We start from the raw sequence: 20,968 nt of genomic DNA on the forward strand, positions 1-20,968 counted from the left end.
TTAAGATAGTCTAAGGTTAGGTAATCTTTGTTGGGAGAATTTTTAAATTGTTCTACAACACCTATTCACCCCCCTCTAGGTGTAGTTCATTATTGAGATTCACATTTTCAAACCCAACAACAGGGGACAAACAAATTGGTGGTGTTCCCAAACCCTCCATATTTCAATGGTGGGAGAGTTTTTCTAGCTTTGACTTCACTTTTCAAACTTGTAACTTCTTTATTGATGATTTGGAGGTATTGGTGGGAGTAATTAAAATTATTTATTTATTTTTTTAGGGATAATTATGTTTTGGACCTAGTTGAGTCCAAAAATTAAGCTTTAGTCCATATAAATTCACCATTTAAATCGAAGACCTAGAGAAAGTGTGAAAATTGAGAAGAATGATATAAATTTTTTATCTTTCTAAAAATGATCTTTATTGACTATGAAAAAAAAAAAGAGTAGAAAAACATTAATTTAAATTTTATTCCTTTTGCAAACCTCAATAAAATTTAATTTAATTTAGTGATTTGAAAAAAAAAACATTTTCCAAAAAAATAAAAATAAATTATTATTATTAGTATTTAAAAACCAAACATCTTGGAAAATATATTTTTCAAATTGTGTATATAAAAAATAACTAAAAAAATGTCAAATTTATTTTTTTTTAAATTATATATTTTTAGAATATATATATATATATATATATATTAAATTAGTTTTCTAAAAATAATAAATTTTCAGAATAATTATTAAAAAAAATTTAAGATCAAAAAATCTGTCACACATTATGATAGAAAATACTCAAAATAGTTTTGAAGGGTATATTGGTCTCTTCATATTTTATATCATTTCCCTCAATTATACAACTTTTATAGACTAAATTTTAATTTTTGGGTCCAGTTGGGTCCAAAACATAATTGTGCCTATTTTTTATTTGCTTTTAGTTAAGGTGGACCAATTTAACTACTATATATTTTTTAGAAAAGAGCAAACATCTCTTATTTTTAACCTATATGTCAACAGTATGGTCCATTATCTATGTTCAATGAAAACATGGCAGTGGACGTGACCACCTTGCCATGGTGGTGGTTGAAGCAGTAGAGTTGGTGGAAGCTTAAAGAAGAAGAAACCAACTGGGGAAAAGGAGGGCAGAGAGAGGCCGTTAGCGGAAAAGAAAAACGGAGGTTTGGATGAGAGGTTTTCAAGGACAGCTATGTAGTAGTCTGGGGGGTGGTACCAACATATTTTGAGAGCAAGGAAGAAAAGAGTTGCAAAAAAGGAAAAACAAAGTTGCAAAAACAAGGGAGGAGGGTGATCGATTGGTTTTTTGGAGGAGAAGGGATAGCTAGAAGCCGATATTCCACACGTCCGGAGAGGAGTCTTCCAAAGATAATCCCAAAAGAAACAGCCCTCCAAGCCCTCAACACCATCATCTAGATCCACTTCAAGAAGACCTTGGAGAAGAAAAGAGCTATCGACCTCCAAAAGAAGGAGCATTGGAGCTCTTTCAACTCTTCTTCATCTTCCTCTCTCTCGTCTTCCTCGATCAGACCTAGTCCCTACGCTTCTAGTGTTGCCACTACTGGGTCCCAATCACTCTCCTCTCCTTAGCCCACCTCATCTTCTATGTCTTTGTCGCTCATACCCTTCCTCTGCTGCATCAATGGCTTCAAGTACCAGCGCCGTTGCCACAAGCTCACTCTTAGCCTCTCCACTGAGTACCTCTGGCAGATCAAGATGAGGGCCAGTAGTGGAGAATGAGGAGATTGAAAAGCTTCTAGAGCCCTTCTCAAAAGAGCAACCGTTGGCTTTGTTTCAGGAGGCAATGGAAAAGTACTCGGACTTCGTTAATAGCATCTGGAGACTCGCCAACGTCGACCCGGCTCACCGAAAAATCTTCGTCCATGGCATGGGATGGGATACACCTTTATTCTGTTCAAGCACAGGAACGACGCTCACAAGGCACTGAAGCAGCCATAAAAGAAGATTGGAAATCGGATGACCTCGTGCTAGCTAGCCTCTACCGGCCTCGTTCAAACGCCGCCACCGGTGGTACCTCCGGTGTCTGAGTATACTCAAAGCAAGTTTTTTTTTTGTGAGCAATGTTTCTGCAGAGATCGATTCTCAGAAGCGACTAGAGTTCTTTGCAAAGTTTGTGGAATTTTTTTAGGGTCACACATTGCATTGCTAGAAGGCAATTGATGGGCCAAGCCAAAAAAGCCTTTCCGCCATCACCACCAACAAAACCTACACCACTTTTCATCCTTTTTTATTCTTTATATTTTGATATCAAAGTTTCAATTTTCAAATAATTTTCAAAACTCCAATTCTCAACTAATTCTCTAAAATTTCCATTTTCAAATAATTTTCCAAAATTCCAATTTTCAAATTTAATTATCGAAACTTCCGTTTTCAAATAATTTTCAAATTTAATTTTTAAAAATTTCATTCTCAAATAATTCTTCAAAATTCCAATTTTCAAAACTTCAATTTTCAAATAATTTTCCAAAATTCTCATTTTCAAATTTAATTTTCAAAAGTTCCATTTTCAAATACTTTTCCAAATTTCCAATTTTCAAAACTCTCATTTTCAAATAATTTTTCAAAATTCAAAATTCCCATTTTCAAATTTTTTTTTATTTAAATTTCATTTTTAAGATTTCAATTTTCAAATAATTTTCAAAACTCTAGTTTTCTTTCAAATAATAGTAATTCCACTTTAATTTTCAAATATTTTTAATTTTACAACTTTTCATCCTTTATTAGGGTTTTAGGTAAAAAAAATCTTGTTTTAAATAAACTTGCTACATTTCACTTCAGATAAGTACTTTCACAAATTTTCTTTGATTTTCAAATAATATTTTCTTTCTCTTTATTTTAAAAAAGCATGAATATGATTTTAAATAAGCACGAATATAGGTTTGGTTTTTCGAAGATCATCTTTTCCAAATAAGAAGTCACACTTACGGTTTTCTTTCTTATTTTGTTTTCCCTTAAAAAAAATAAAACAAAAATAAGTGGTGACTCCAAGTCTTTTCTAAAAATCATAAATTTTTACAAATAAATAAAAAATGAGTTTTGCTATCGAGTGAGAATACATCGTGCAAAATACGAGGTCCACATAATATTAAGTTACTTTACTAAGATATTGAATGCACTTTAAATATTCCATTAAGTCATTTTTATCAATGTTATTGATTATGAACTTATATTTTTTTTAATTATTATTATGAAATGCTAAATTAATTATTACATTTTAAAATCTATAAAATTAAGTATGAACGTGTATATTTTAAAATCTATAGAATTAATTATTATATATTTTTCTTATTTTATGTATTTAAGATAAAAATATTCAAAATTAATAATTTAAATTGTCGTGCACCACCTTCTCTAAAACCCTAGGGGTATGTGCCCTTTTATAGGCTTTCAAGCTTGGTCTTCATCGACGCTCTCACATGGTGGACATCTAAGCTCTAGGCAAAAAGTAAGCAAATGGAGGTAGTAAAGTTGACCCTTGTCCAAAATCAAAACAAGGCCAAAATGAGAATGATGAGAGCCAAAAATAATAATAAATAAATAAATAAACCCAAACCAATATATATAAGCCCAAAACAAACAAAGCCTAAACCTGAAAAATAAAATAAACTAGGCCCAAAATCAAATATACAAAGCCCAAACTCAAAACAAATATGATAGTCCAAGGCTACAAATACATCTCAGAGCAATAACCGAAGCTCAAAATAATATCCAAGAACCCTAATACCCATAAACATGAATCAATAAATAAATCCAAATCAAAGCCTACTGTGGACTAGCATTTTTCATTCGATGCATCCTTAGTAAAAAATGACGAGACTTACTATTTGACTTACTATTTAGAGAAAAACTGATTTTTTTATAAAAAAAATGTAGTTGTCACTTATTTTTGTTTATTTATTGAAAGGAAAACAAAATAAAAAATAAAACCCTAAAAATAACTTTTTATTTTGAAAAGTCAAGTTACCTATTGGGAAGTTAACATAAGGTAACACCTCTTTAAACGCTAAGACAGATCTCTACTAATCAAATTGAAATTACTATGACAATTGGTCAATTAATTAATCATGAATACCAAGAAGCTAAGCGTATATCAAAAGCAAAGTATAGCAAAAGGCTACTCGAACAAGGCATGCATATGAAAGAATCAAATAAATGAGAAGGAAATGAAACTATCTCAAACAATGAACCAAGTTTTTCATATAACAATTGGGTTAGCTCACAAATAATAATAAGGAACCATAAGCTAGGCCTCATAATGAATGTAACATATGCATATCTCAACTCATGAAGTAAAAAAATGATATGGTGTGAACAAGAGGAAATAGGATACAATAAAACATGTTGAAAAATTCAAAATTGTTTAATAAATTTACACTCACAAAGATTAGTTGATCTAAATAAAATACTAAATGAGGAATTTTGCTCCCAAGAAAGGTTTAACTAATGCATATAATATATCTGTAATGTAAATCAAGAATAAAAATACTTATAAACATGTGCAAGATGATTGAATTATCAAAATCATGCAAAGTGTCATTAGTAGGGTAAAACCGAGACATTTTCGAAATAAATCTTAAATAAATGTCTAGGGGTGTTATTTCATCAAAATAAAAAATGGACAACATCTTAAGTATGTCTATATCATAATACAAAAGTCCAAATTATTTAATTACATGTCAATTAATATCAGATTAAATAACATTAAATACACTTCATGGAACATTAAATACGTAGGTGTGGAGAGCATCATGGCGAGAGTAATGGCCACAACAAATACTTTAAATGCTGTCATGTGGATTTCTTTGACATAAACTATTTTAATGGCATAACAATTATCAGCTATCCTTTATAAATTTTACTTTTTGATTGATCTAATTATGTGTGAGTATAATTTTAAATGTCTATTATTAATTAAAGGGTAGTTCCAACTACCTACTATTCTCTATTTTGACATAGTACAATGGATTCAATGTCATATTGTATGAGTATTAATCTATGAAATTAAAGTAAAGGCGTAAAAGATAATTTTAAGATTTTTTTCTTAGCATAAAGGAAAGTTCTCTATCCAAATATGATTTGGATTTTCTCTTTCTTTCTGACATAGATAAGAGCAGTCAGTAAAAGTTAAAAAAATAGACTAATCTGTTCTTAGTTTAGGGATAATATTTGAACCCACACTACATATTTTCTACAACAATAGTGGCTCGCATCAAGGCCTGGCGGAGGATGAAATTTGTAGATGGGTTAGGCAGGGGGCCCAAGGTGATTGGGTCGATTTGGATTTTGAAAGGCCAAGGCTGAGCCCAGCCCCCAAATGTGCAGGCTTGGTAGATCGACCTGGTTAAGCAAAAGCAAGATGAGTTTGGAATCCGACGGGGAAAAGGGCAGCAATGGTAGGGCCCACTTCCTTTTGAAACCTTGTTCAGTCGTCCGTCCCCACCTCTTTGATTGCGTAGAACAAACCCCCACCATAACACCATGTGGGTTGCCCCCTCGTTCGACATCATTCCATGAAAACAATGCCGTTCTATGAACGGAGCAAAGGATCACTTGCACATGGCACTGGTGACGAATGAGTCGGTGAAAAACCGGCGCGGACCAAAGTCGGGAGGCATATTTTTCATTTCTTTTTTTTCTTTTTAATAATGAGGAGAATCTGGTAATTATGAATAATTGGACAGGTGGAGCCTCGGAATGAAGCATGTCAGAGACCTCTATTTCCACGAGGATACACAGGGATATAATTTTGAAGAAAAGAGCCAGATCAGTATCTTGGTCATCGCAAATTGTATATAGATGTGGCCAAACAGATTCATTCTAGCGTAAACCTTACAATGGCAATAGCCATCACCCTCATAGGCCAAGCCTTGATCCTCTCTCGTTTGGTTTTGGAAGCCAAAAGTCCAATCTCTTTTATCCTTTGGGCCTCTTATATATGGAGAGAGAGAGATTGAGGCTGTCTCGAAGCTTGTAGTACAAGTTGCAAATGACATATTGATCCTGCAGTTTTTAGTTAGTATAGTCACCACCCATGGCTTGCGTTTTTATTTTTATTTATGTGAGAGCAGAAGCTTTACTGTCTCTCTATGGTGGCAGTTAGCTGCAAAGTGAAGTGCTGTTTTCTTGGTATCTTTGATTGCAAGGTAAGTTATAGACTTATCTGATGATTTGTCTAGTAATTGCTCCGCAATTTTAGTATAACCCAAGTATGCAGCACAGTGAAGGGGAGACCACCCATTTTCATCAACTTCTTTTGTTAGATCTGGCTTCCATTCCAATAACTTCGCTATCATGTCTGATAAACAAATGAACCAACAAAAAAACAGCAGAGAAAAAAATTTAAGAAATTCCCTCTAGTAAAGCATGACCCTTAGAGGTGATCATGATCTCTAACAATATATTGCATGAGTAACTAACCATGTAGGAATCAAGATTCAAGGAAAGGATCTGCATGTGTGCTACATTGGTCCTCACGAATTACAGCAGCATGCAAAGCCGTTCTACCCATTATGCCACTGTGAGATGGTGAAGCGCGAGTTTTGTCTATAATTATACACACCAAGTCTCCATATCCTCTCTTGGCAGCCATGTAAAGAGAGTGTAGCCTGTAATATTTGCACCGTAGATGAACTCAGGGTCTTCCTCAATCAATGACACCACAACCTCTGAATGATGATACCGCACCACCTCATGCAAGGCTGTGTCTTTCTCCTTATTGGTCATCCTCAACATCGCCTTGTCTAATCCAACCCCACTTTCGATTGCTTTTGTGGCGTTACTCTGAATAGGTATTTGGTAATTGGTTACTTCCAATTACAATATGATTGTTTGGATCAGGTTACACTTTAAGCCTTTGGGTTTGAGGTGTGAAATGACCGACATACCCTTGGTGTGGGTCTTGGGAAATTTCTGTAAATATCACCAAAAAATCGCCGATATATCAGTTGGAGGCGATAAATAGCCAATTTTTTTCATTAATCTGTTGTCATAAAAAAAAATCTCCGATATTTCTGGAAAAAGAAAACGCCCTCCTTTGCCCAGACTGCCTGCCCCTCTGCCCAGGCTCCCTTTCCCCAGCCAATCTCCTGCTCGAGCTCCATTCCCCACTTCACCTATATATGAGACCTCCACGGTTCCACCTGCTCCTCTGCCCAGGCCTATCAGTCTACCCAAGCTCCCCTTCCCCAGCCAGTCTCCTACCTGGGCTCCATTCCCCATTTTGCCCATATATAAGACCTTCATTCCCCTTTGTTAATTTTAACCAAACGTGTATATATATATATATATATATATATAAAAAAGTATGCACAAAAGAATATTTTTGAAAACAAATTAATTATAATTATTTTATAATTATTATAAAAAATTATAAAAATTATAGATATATTATAATTTATTTTATATCATTTAATATAATTAAATTAAATGAATCATAAATTTAATATTAAATATATTTTAAAATTATATATATTATAATTAAATATTATGATATTATTATAAAATAATATTTGATATAATTTAATAATAAATGTACACTTATAAAATTCATATTTTTATCAATGCATACGATATTATTATCAAATATGATAAATCATATTATACACATATCAAATTATTTAATAAAATAACTTAAAAATATAATTATACTTCTAATTACATTTTTATGAAGTTTTTCTTATATTTTTATAAATTTTGATCAATTTTAGGCTTATCAATATTTTTTTCCAAAATATCCGTCGATATATCTTTTATATATCCGTAATTACCGATATTTTCATCCTTCCAAGAGAGTAAATCAAATTAAAAAAAAAAGAAATTATTGAATTTAAATAACACTTTTCTTTCTTTCCTTTTTGTTTCCCATTGTTTTTAATGTGCTAATGGAGCCATAACATGTGTGTTGGTCATATGTTTCCTTTTGTCAATGTTAGCACGTGTGTTGCCCAGGGCATAAGGGGCATGATCGATTTTTTTTCATTCCCGAGGAAGTGCATATTTTACCCGGATCTGCTTCCATAATGGTACGGAACAATAGTATCATTGGAGTAGATACACGAATCACTTTAAATACAAGAAGCCGAGTAAGTGGATTGATCCGAGTGGAGAGAAAAAAAAATATATAGGTTTTGAACTACTCTTTCAGATAAAGAATGAAATTGGTCCAATAACTGTATCTGCATCAATCCACATCTATTAGTATTTAATTCAATTAGGCGGTTTCATAAAAAAATAGGGTAGGGTAACTTTTTCTTGGTCAGGTCATTTTATATATATTTATATATATTATATGGAAGGGTCAAAACTCATCTTTCTTGAAAAATCGAAGAAAAAGCCCCCTCGTTTTTTTTTCCCAAAGCCTTAGTGGATCTCTACAGTTATGTTTGGTTATTTGGAAACTTGATAGAAAATGTGAGGGGAAAAAAATAGGGAAGAAAGATAAAAGGAAAGAAAAAGTGACAAAAAAAAAATTTTAAGCCAATAAATTATTTGTATATGTTTCTTCAAAAGTTATTTCACTTATTTTCCTTTATTACATAAAGATTAAATAAATTAAAAATATATCAATTTTTAACAAATTTTAATTATATTTGTCAAATTATGGGTGTATATATATTTAAAAATATCTTCATTAATATATATATATATATATATATATCAAATATAAATTAATCTAAAAAATGTTAATAAAGACAATGGTCGAAGTATCTTAAACCCTGCCACCTCTATCAAGATGTATGTGTTAATACTTAATATCCTCCAAACTTTGTCATTCAAATTAAAACAAGAATTGGAAGTATATCATAATAGAACAATTGTTTTTCAAGAGATGAATAGTACCTTTTAACTTAGGTTCACATTCCTTAGTGGACCCAATTAATTAGTAAGTGAAATTTCAAACATAAATCAATCTCAAATATTAATGTCGATAAAGACTAGGTATATACCATATCAAAGTGGTAGAAATATCTTAAAACCCCACCACCTTTATCAAGATGTAAGTATTAATATCCTCCAAGTTTTGTCATTCAAATTAAAACAGGAGATAAAAATATATCATAATAGCACAATTATTTGTCTGTAGATGAGTAGTCCCTTTCCACTTAGGTTCACATTCAAAGATATATATATAACATGATTTTAAAACACACAATTCACTCAAATCTTATTAGATTTTACCAAATCCACATCATTGTCTCTTGTGCAAACACCGGAAAAACCATCAAACCTAATAAAAAATCATTTAAAAAATCTAATTGTAATATAATTACAAAAAAAAAAAAAAAAATCTTATTTTTAAAAACAAAAGTGAAACAAGGTTCGGTGAAAGTGGTAGATGTATCTACGTTCAAACTCTACTAGCTATATTCTAAGAGTTCAAAAGAGTCAGTGGAGGTACAATGGGGCAACATAATTGTTTTGGTGGAAGTGTTTTGTGGCTCCTTCAAATCTCAAGTCCGTATTTTCAAAGTTATTTGTCCAAATAGGATTTTCTTTTTCTTTTTGGCATGGTAAGGATAGCTTGTAAAGATTAGAGAAATAAAGATTTATTTAACAAAAAAATAATTTATATAAATTAAATTTAAAATAAAAAGTCATACTCACAAGTAAACGTAAAAAATTGAAAAATTATCCAAAAAAAAATTGTTTTTTCTTTTTGTCATACTATCAAATATTTTTCTTCTTATTTTTATAAATAAAAAATAAACCCAGGATTAGAAAATTTTTTTTTTCTAAAAATTTTAGAAAATATGGGCATGTTTGGTTAGTTGTTTCAAAAAAAGTTTTCTGTTTTTGAGAACAAAACATGTTTGATAAGAGAGTAGTTTTTGTTCCCATGTGTTATCTGTGTTTTCTAAAGCCTGGTTTTCAGAGAACAAAAAAAATGGTGTTTTTCATCACTGTTCTAAGAAGAAAAAAAATAAAATTTTCTTCATATTTTCAATCACTATTCTTGGGTGTTCTCATCTCTTCACTATGAAGGAAAATTCTTTACACTATGAGAAAAAAAAAATCAGAAAATGGGGAAAATAAAAAAATCGGTCTAACAAAAATTCAAACAAAAACTTAACATTATCGGCAATTTTTTTTATTTTTTGGTCATTTCCATTTCAATATTTTTCGGATATTTCAGGATTTATCCCCATATGATTTTTCGATGCATTTCAAAGCCAAAACCTCCATAAATTCTAGGATTTCCCTGAAACAAAACAAAACATAAACAATAACACAAAAAACCAAGAATGCAAAAAATAAAAAAGAATAGAAAAATTAAAACAAAAATTGAAACCCTAACCAAGAATCTTTACAACAACCACAATATGGATTTTGATCTCAGTGAGTAATGTTTTGATCTTAAAAGAGATAAATAAACCGACGTGAATAAAAATTTGGATATTGGAAGAGAAAGGGAGATAAGAGGGAAAGAGAAACAGAGAATAGGAGGGGAAGAGAAATAGAGGAAAACAGAAGAATGAGAGAAATAAGAACATGGTTTCAGTCCCAATAAATATAAATATATATATTTAGTAAAATAAGTAAAATAGTGAAAATTAATAAATGTTTATAAATAAATTAGTTTGATTTCCTTTTAATTTTTTTTATCTTTTATATAATTATTAAATATAAAATAAAATTTAATTTTAAATAAAATTATAAATATTTTTAAACAAAAATTATCATAAATATATCATTATTAATTAATTTTTTATATTATTAATTACATTTAAAATAGAAAAAATACATCATCTATTTCTAAGTATAATGCATTACTATTTGATATCATACATTTTATCTTCATAAAATCCAATAATTGATATTTACCAATTTATGACATTTTGATCATATAATTTATCAATTATTGAAATCAAACACATTTAAAAATATTTATAAAGTAATCATTTGTTTGAAAAAATTACAAATGATGCATAAAATTTTCAAAATGAAACATTTTTATTTTTTATAAAGTGTGAAAGTAAAAATTATTTATATATTTATAATATCAATTAGTTAAAGAAAATACTCAACTTTAAAAAACAAAACCAATTATTATTATCTATTGTTGAAATTTTTTTTATTTGTATCCTTTTTTCATTAATGGAGAGGAGTTATGAAAAAAATTCAATTAAAAAAAAATCAACTTTTAAACGTGTTTTTTATTTTATTTATTCTAAAACATTTTTTTTTCTTAACTTAACCAAATATATTTTTTAGGTTTTTAAGAATAAAACTGTTTTTTAAAATTCAGTTTTCAAATATAATTTTACTTTTTAAAATATAAAAAATTATTCTTAAAAACTATTTTCCTCCACAAGTTTTAAAAACACCAACCAGGCCTATATTTTCTAAATGTTTTCATTAAGAATCTTTACCTGTAGTTATTTTTAATAAATTTTAGTATATTTGAAAAGAAACTAAAGAATCCAATTCAACTTGATTCAATTTTGGCTAGTTGTGGACCCCGCATTTCGGCTCATGCGTTTCCCACTCGATGGCGAGCTCGATTTTTGTTTTCGAAAAATTATGATTTTTATCGATTAAGAAAATGACTTGAAGTCGTCACTTATTTTTGTTTTATTATTTAAAGGGTAAACAAAATAAGAAAGAAAAACCCTAAGTGTGACTCCTTATTTGGAAAAGGTGGTTTATGAAAAACCGGATCGAGTTCGGGGGTCAGGTTATTTATCGGGAAGGTACGGTAAAAACCGTAGCACCCCTCTAAGCCCTTAAAGTCGGGTCTCTACTAACAAAATGAAGCTGACGTGACAATTGACGAGTAAATCAATGAATATCCTGAATGATCATGCACACATAAAAATCGAGACATGCATAGACAACGATTAGAGGAAAATGGATACATACCTGGACAACGAGCCACCATGCGCTATCAATAGAGGGGGTTAGTGCAAAATTAAAGAATAATTTCAAGCATGTCATAGGGCAGAATAGAAACAATCATGCATGACAACTAAATCAATCAATCAATTAATTATAAAATCATATATGTCGGGCTCCCACCAAGACCCATTTATTTTGCATGAATTAATATCACAGATTCCATTATTCTGGAATTATGAAGAAAAGATTCATGCTTGTTAAAATCAAGAGGAGCAGAAGATTATTTGAAACCCGAATGAAATTAAAACAGTTGGAGAGAAAACAAGATTTTCTTGAAATTTATTTGAAAATTGGAGTCTTGGGAATTGAATTTAAGAATTGGAATTTTGGAAATTAAATTTGAAAGAAATTGAAAATCTTAAAATTATTTGAGAAGTAAAAATTGTGAAAGTTAAATTTAAGAATTTAAGTTTTAGAAATTAAATTTAAAAGAAATTTGAATTTTGGAAATTATGAGAATTTGAATTTTGAAAATTAAATTTAAGAATTGGAGTTTTAAAAATTAATTTTTGAAAGAAATTGGAGTCTTGGAAATTGAATTTAAGAATGAGAATTTTGGAAGTTATTTAAATGTTGAATTTTTAAAAATAAACAAATAAATAGGTAAGTAAAATGATAATGATTAAATAAATTGATATGAAAATTGAAATTTTGGAAATTGGAATTTAGATTTAAAAAATGGAAATTTATACTATTATTTGAAGATAAAAGTTTTGGGAATCAAAATTTTGGAAAATTAAAATAAATAAATAAAGATAGAGAATTAAAATGGAATGTTGGTGCACACGCGTGAAAGGAAAAAAACAAAGGCAATTTAAGTGGAGGAAAACAGTGAAAAAAAAATTAAATTGCGTTAGGTGGCTGCATAAGAGAATGGGAAGAATGGAAATGAGTTGACCAAGTTGGGGCCCCCATTCCAAGCTTCACTTCTCCACGTGTTCAACTTCCTCTTGTTCTCCTCCCTTCCTCTCAACTACCACAAAAACGAAGTGGCCTTCCCCTTAGCTTCTTCTTTCCCCTCAAAACTGCTCATCCATGGACATAACCCACACGAACCAGCAATAATAATAAGGGAATTCATAGCTCATTTTTGGTAAAGGCCACTCAGCATTTTCCATTCCTAGCCTCACAACCCAACAATGAACTCACCAATTTAAAATAACATGTATGGCAGAAAAAAAAAAATGCAGGGTAACATGAAGCATATGAACCCATATATGTTAGAGCCTCAAGTGAAATCACAGAAAATGAGAAAATGGCATAGCAATCACATTCAAATGGTGAATGAAAGCTAAAACAAGAAGGCGAATGCATGAATGTGAAAATATAATGAAAAACATGAACAGAAGAAGAAAGAAAAAAAACCACAAAGCACGCACCTAGAAAGCTCTTCTCCAGCAAAAATCCGTGAGAAAACCCCTGAGTTCTTCCCTTCTCCCCCTTCTCCTTTTCTCTCCCCCTCCTTTTTTGTTTTTCCTATCTTCCCCCGCAAGCCATCAGCTACTCCACTATTCACCGCTCAGCAACCTCAGAAGCTCCAACCACCACCATGGCGAGGGTCACCTGCCTCGTCACGTGCTCCATGCGGCTGCTCCTCCAAGAAGCCCGGTCCCCCCCTTCAAATGTCATCCTCCAGGCGCTTCTAGTATAGACTTCTAAATTATTTTTATAAATTTTTAGACTTGTCATTGAGTAAACATGGATAGTTCAATAATTTCTGGAACTTGGATTATTTGGCAAAAAATTGGGAAAATAATTGTGTTTTAAAATGTGCTATTTTACACAAATTTGGAACTAATAGAGGTTGAAACTAAGTTGATGCTCTTTTAGTCACCAGTTGACTTAGTTATCAATTTTCTAAGTATATATATAGTTGAAAGACTCATTGGTTCAAGTTTTACAAAAGTTGGACTCCATTTTCCTAAATTCTTATTTTCAAGTTCATCAATTTCAGTCTAAGGTGGTGTTTAGGTGAAAGAAGACTATTAGGTGTTGTTCTTGTGAAAGAAGACAATTAGGGCCATAGGATCTTAGCCATCTTTTATGAAATTTCCAAATCTAAAAGTTAATTTAAATATTCATTTGTTTTCATTTTGATTACAAGGATTTTTGTGAGTAGTTAAAATATAAATGGTTTTAGTAAATTTTCCTAAAATAAATATCTCTTGTATGCATTATATGTGAAATTTCTATTTGGTCGAAATACTTATGATTAATATTAAGTTTGCAAAACTAAATACTACTTCTTCTTCAAGTAATTATTTAATACCTTGCATATGTGTACAATAATGTAATTACATTGTTAAATTTTAAATTAATTGTTAAAGTTTTAGAGATTTATATATAATAGGAATCATACATAACACATATATCAATGAGGTGTTTCATTTTGTTTTGATCTAAAACTTTACACCATCTTCAGCTGCAGCCTGGTTGGTGATCTGGATTTCCCTAGCATCTTCAGCTCCAACCTGATTGGACTCTCTACTCAAGTTAAGGCTGGAAGTAGTGGAATCGGCCATTGTTGTTTGATGAGCAGTCTCCTTTCTATATTTTGCGCCAAGGATGGGAAACAAGTTGACCAATTGTTTAATGGAATGGGTGGCTCTTAATTCAACCTTGGGAGAAGTTGAGACTTCTAGCCTGCAGGCCAAAACGTTGGGCTGATGACAATTTCCCATCTCATTGGATGGATCCATATGCATAAACAGTACAACGAAATATTTGGTCACATATTCAATTCTTAACAATCCCTTGTATGATCAAAGTGAAGAGAATTTAAATTGCATAGGATCACATGTTAACATTTAAGCATGCATTTAATAGCAAAAATTCATCCGGTTACCTTGGTTCATGCCATCAGAAGTCATTTCTTCCCCCTCTGATATCCAATAAGCTGCTTTCCGGGTGCGTGATGGTCCGAGAATGAGGGATCAATGAGCTCTTCCTTGCCTCCCAAAATTCAGTCCAAAGTGAAGTGTGTGTGTGTTTTCCGGGAGTGCTCTCCAAAGAGAAGAAAAGATGATAGCTCCCCCAATGCACACACATCTATATATATATATATATATATATATATATATATATATATATATATATTACACATTACACACTTTATTTAGACGACTTGACTTAATGGGTCAATCAAGTGAATTAGGGTGAGCCCATAAAAATTAAGCAACAATATGTGTCCAGTCCCATTGTGGACCACAACGCAAAAAATAAATTAACACCGATTTATGATATTATCAAATTGATTATGTAAGTCCACACATAAAAATTCCAACACAAAGAAGTTCATTGAATTTTACCCAAAAAAATATAAGCATTATTCTAGTTATGTCTTTTATTTTCATAAATATTAAATATATTTGGTAGCGTCATTGTTCTTAAAAATTATAAATAGAAAATTATTTTTGCTAATTGTGTTAAAAATAATAAATACAATATTAAGTTTTATAATTATTATATGTTATATTTTTTGTGATTTCTTCAATAAATTTCAATGACTTTTAATGTCGACAAGCAAGACATACATGCTGTTGGTTTGATTGTAGAAAAACAAGATGTGGTGAGTTTCGCGTGTTAATTTTGTAAATTGAAATGTGGAAACAGTTGGTTTCTTTCCATTTATGTTTTAATTTTTCTTCATTCATGTTTATGTTCTTATCCTTTCTTTTTTTTTTTTTTTTTCAATTTTTAATTTAAATATAGGTATGGAACCATAATTGTCCATCTCTTAAAAGTAATCTACATTAAAATGTACATCAAATAAATTTAAGTGATGATTAAGAATAAGGGCACGAAACTTAGGAAAGGGCTAAAATAAAAGTTGTAATTGTTTTTAAAAATAATTTTAAAAAATAACTTTTTAAAACAGTTTTTGAAAATTGTTATCCGATGTCTTATAGAATAAAAATTTGTTTGAAAACTTGAAATATTTTTAATCTATTTTTAATGTTTTTAAATATATTTTAAAAATAATTTTTTATAGTTAATCATTTTATTTATTTATATAATTATTTTTTAAAATATTCATAAAAAAATAAGTGAAAACAATTAAAATATGTTATTTAAAAACACCATATTTTTTGTTTTTAAAAACATAAAACATAGAACAATTTTCTAGTAGTCAAATATATTTTCCTTTTTTTTGTTTTTTTTTTTTAAAAAACCTATTCTCGAAAACAATTATCAAATAAGACCACATATTTTTTTACTTTCATTATCTAATAACATTGCAATTATTTTATAAATTATGTTGAAAACAATTAGCCGTAAGGCATAGTAAAATTAAGTTAGAAAAATTAGTATATATCAGCTACGAGAAAAATGAGTTACACAAAGAACAAAGCAGAGTGTAAGCTTTCTAGTAGCGTGCATCATGAGATTTCAGGCCCAGCAAACTTAACCGCAGAGGCAGAGTGCAAGCTTTCTGGTAGCGTTCATCAAGAGATTGCAGGTCTAGCAAACTTAACCTTGCTTGATCTGTCTTTATCATGAGATTGCAGGTCTAGCAGGGCCTGTACCGAAGTTCTTTGACCGGTCCAACCGCCGACCTTTGACTGGTCCGGTTTGGTCCTCTCCTTCTGGGTGGTTGAACTGACCACAAACAGGGTGAACCGACTGAATCGGGTGGTTCTTCATGAACCGCACGGCTCAATTCCAGTCCAGCCTTCCCCTATTTCCTTTCATCCAAATAGTCCAACGACTCCAACCTTCTCCTCCTTTCTTTCATAGGGGCCCAAGTAAAAGCTCAATAAGCCTGGACAGGTTCTCAATTCCAGCCCAGCCTTTCCCCTATTTTCTTTGTAGGATCCACCGCAAGCATTTGAACCCTAAACCTCAACTGCGCAGGCATCACAGAGCACCACTTGGCCATAGGCTCATAGCACATTATTTTACACTAAGTTTAGCAAATAAAAAAATCTATATGTGTTTCTAAAATAATTTATAATATTAAATAAAAATAATAAAATATTTTTTGAAATTATAAAATTAGTTAAAATTTTCTTTCATTTTTAATATATTTTTAATAAAATTATAAATTAGATAATTTATAAATGATGATGAGAATGAAATCAAAAGTGATTTCAATGAAAATGAGATCTCACTTATAAACGAGATTTCCATTCATTCAAACTAATAGGTATTTTGACTCTTTAGTGCAAGTTCTTTTTAAAAATATTTTTCAAAAATTAAAAAACTAAGACTTTTTTAGATAAGTTATTTTAAAAATAATTTTTATTTTAATTTTGTAAAAAACACAAATTATAAATTTAATTTATATTATGCAAATTAAATTTTCATATTTTATTAAAAATAAAAACAAGTTTTGTTAGAAGCATTCGTCTACACCTCAAAAGGAAGCTTCAGGTGCAGGAGTCTCAACACTGGACCCATTGTAATCGTGTTTTTCAAGCGTTGGACAGCTTTCTTGCAATCCGACTCCCAATCCCACCTTGTCTCCTTCTTTAGCAAATTGGTCAAAAGAATGATCATCTCATAATAGCCTTTTATTAAACGCCGTTAGTAATTAGGTAAACCAAGGAAGGAATATGGATATTGAGATCTTATAAAAGCAAAATTAATTTATTTTGTTAAAATGAAGAAAAATTATTCAAAATTAATCATTTCTAATAATATTCTATTTTGAATAAATATAAAAACAAATAAAATTTAATTTTTTAAGGTATAAATGAGCCAAAATTTTCATTATATGTGTATATTTATTAATCAATTACAAAGATAACATTCTAAATTATTTTATTTAATCTATAATTAATTAATCAGTTTTTTTGAATTTCAAATTATTATTAAAAATTACAAGATTTGTTAAAGAATCTAAAACATTAATTATGTCACTATATATATCAAGTTTTAAAATCATTAAACTTATTAATAAATTAATACAAAGTCTCACTTCATTTGAAATTCATTTTTTCTAATAAAAAAATTGGGAAGAACATTTCTCTATTTTACTTTAAAAATAAAGAATAACAACTAAATAGTAGTATAAATCTTGAAAAACAATTTTGTTTTTAAATCACATGCCTAAATAGGTTTTTATTATTTAGCAAACAAAATCTCAAGGATTTTCTTCTAAATGAAAATAAAAAATTATTTCAAACTATGTTGAATGTGAGAATTTTTTAAAATAAATATAAAAATAAAAAATTATTTTAAACCATGAGAAAGAATATTTTTGAAAATTTTGTTTATTTTTTCGTTTGTATTCCCATTTTTACTCAGAATTAAAATGGAAATAAATTATAATTTTTATCTTAAATAAAAGAATTAAAATTATCAAATTTATTTCTATTGAAGAGAAAATAAGAATTTATTCACACATTTTTGGCTTCCACAGCCCAAGACGCATGCTCTCAAGTCCAACATATGCAGCATAGAGATAGAAGAGGGTGCTGAAGATGCAATGAAAAGTGAGAATTGGGAATCCAAAGGAATGTGGCAGCACAGCATACAGCCCCGTCGTGAATGCTACCACCATTGCTCCCATCCCAAACAGGGTGAGATAAGAGGCATAAAAAAACAAGCGTAGCCACGTCCTCATATTGAGGTCATAAAACAGTGCATGTTGCGCTGCCATACTAAAAAATATGAATACGGCACTTACCGAGAACGTCAGGGCTATGGTATCCGACACAACAAATGCTTTGAAAGATGCTTTCTTTGTTAAGATTGCCATCCCATCTGTGTCGCTGTAACCACCAGGCAAGGTGAAGCCTGCCGCAAAGGTTACTGTTGCCGTAAGTGTTGCCACTATCAAATGGGTTTCACTTGCCTTTTTCACGGAAGAGATGATTTTGTCCTCCTCCTCCTTATCATCGTCATCTATTTTGCCACCATATTTGCTGTCATCCTTTCTGACGACGTGCTGCAAACTGGAAGGTCTAAAAGGCAGTCTTAAATATTTCTTAAATCCTTCAAATCGGTCATCTACTTGTGCCTGCTGCGAACTGGAAGATCTAAAAGGCCGTCTAAGATATTCCTTACTTCTCTCATGTAGGTGATACAACTGCGGAGATTCTAACGCAGAGATCTGAAATTTGATCAGAGTAAAATTCCTATTAGAGAAAAACAGAAAATTATATATATATAATGCATGAGAAGATCAAATAAATGGATGATTGACAAATAGGATAAAGTACTAGAAAATTTAGTTAAAAAACCTTACCGTGCCACATGAAAATTTATTCCGGGAAGAAAAAAAGTTGTCAGAAAAGTTTAACTTTTCTTTATTCCGTTCCATCTTATCCACCGTTTTGTCCAATATGAAATCTACATCATTAACTCCGAAAGAAGCAAGCAGGTGGAGGGGTGTGTCTCCTTGAGCATCTTTCTCATTTACAAGTCCTCTCACTCTTAATCCATCCTTTATTAATAGCTCACTACCAAAATGAGAAGGGTGCTTCTTCATCATGGCAAAGTGAAAAACATTATTGCCATTCTCATCAACCTGCTCACAACAATCTGGAGCGTGTGACAGCAGCAACTTTACTATGTCCATACAGCCATTGTAACTTGCAATGTGAAGGGCTGTTCTGTTGCTGTTTTTTATTCCAAGGTAGATTACAGACTTGTCTGGTGATCTGTCCAGTAATTGCTTGGTAATTGCAGCGTCACGCATGTATGCAGCACAATGAAGCGGAGACCAGCCATTTTCATCCACTTCGTTGATTAGCATTGGCTTCCATCCTAGTATCTTCTTTGTCATTGCTGATCAAATAAATAAATGAAGAAAGAGAGGTCAAGGAATATTAAAGAAAATTAATTATAAAATGAATAACCCAATGCATTACTATAGGCCCTTATATGCACTACCTTGGTGACGGCAGAGTACAGCAGCATGCAAAGCTGTTCTACCCTCGATGCCTTTGTGATCTGATGAAGGGCTGGTGTCTATGATTATTTCCACCAAGTCCCCATATTCTCTCTCGGCAGCCATGTAAAGAGGAGTGTAGCCTGTACTGTTAGCACCATAGATGAACTGGGGGTCTGCCTCAATCAATAACTTCACCATTTTTGAGTGATGATACCGCACTGCCTCATGCAAGGCTGTGTCTTTCGCCTTATTTTCCATCCTCATCATGGCCTGATCTGCTCCAACCTCACTTTCCATCTCTTGAAGTTCTTTTGCAGCATCAATTAGAGCTTTCACGACCCCCCAATGCCCTTCCTTGGCTGAAAGGTGAAGTGGTGAGTCAAGCTTCAGATTGGGATGCCGCAGGAGAGATGAACATGAATGAAAGTGAAGGATCCAGTTCACGCATTCCAACTGACCGAACTGAGCTGCAATATGGAGGACAGTGTTCTGTTTTGGGGTTCGTTGGAGTTGAAGATGAGCTTCTGAGTACTTTCCCTGGAGGATACTGATATCACCTTCATACAAAGCCTTGTACAAGGCAGCATCCATGTGGGTGATATCAGTTTGGCCATCAGCTGCAATCTGTTTCGACATCTCAGTTTGGCTTGAAAATGTTTCCAAGTTAAGGTTCTGCGATTCTGTAATTTGGTGGGAGCTGGACAGATCCATTATTGGTGTTGGAGGAACAAAGTAATAATCAACTCTTTACATTCTATCTATCCATTTATCTATATATATTTGTATTTTGTGAACAATTCCTTTCAAGCTTTTATCCATGATTGAAAGATATTTTATGTAAGAGCATATGAATGAAAGATATTTTATTTAGAGCATATGTGGAAGGAAAAGTTGTTTGCACATACATATTTTTCTCTTTCTATCTTTTCTGACAGTTCCCGTTTTTAATCAATTACTTGATCAGATTTTTATGATGGGATTGTGAAGTCACTACAAAATGGATAGACAACTTTGGGCAACACCAATAGGAGATGCTTGTGGAAAATGATGAAGAAAAGCGCTTTGAAAAATGGTTTTCTTACCCTGTTATACATTGTACAGCGTTTTCAACCTATTCTCTAATTTTCAATTATTCAAGCATTCTACAAAAAAGAACACAGAATATATATATATATATATATATATATATATCTTAAATTCTTCTTA

At 31.2% G+C, this 20,968-nt stretch overlaps 1 protein-coding gene across 1 annotated transcript; it reads right to left on the reverse strand.

The window, feature by feature from the left end:
• Positions 1-18,259: 18,259 nt before the first annotated feature.
• LOC117915278 (ankyrin repeat-containing protein ITN1-like) lies at positions 18,260-20,473 on the reverse strand. Its single transcript, XM_034830832.1, has 3 exons — positions 19,762-20,473; positions 19,115-19,656; positions 18,260-18,979 (listed from the first exon to the last, which is right to left on the reverse strand). Exons 1-3 carry the CDS (start codon positions 20,471-20,473, stop codon positions 18,260-18,262), a joined length of 1,974 nt encoding a protein of 657 aa, XP_034686723.1.
• Between the last annotated feature and the right edge of the window lie 495 nt (positions 20,474-20,968).

This window comes from Vitis riparia, chromosome 5 (genome assembly GCF_004353265.1).
Source record: "Vitis riparia cultivar Riparia Gloire de Montpellier isolate 1030 chromosome 5, EGFV_Vit.rip_1.0, whole genome shotgun sequence".
In the NCBI taxonomy this organism is placed as follows: domain Eukaryota; kingdom Viridiplantae; phylum Streptophyta; class Magnoliopsida; order Vitales; family Vitaceae; genus Vitis; species Vitis riparia.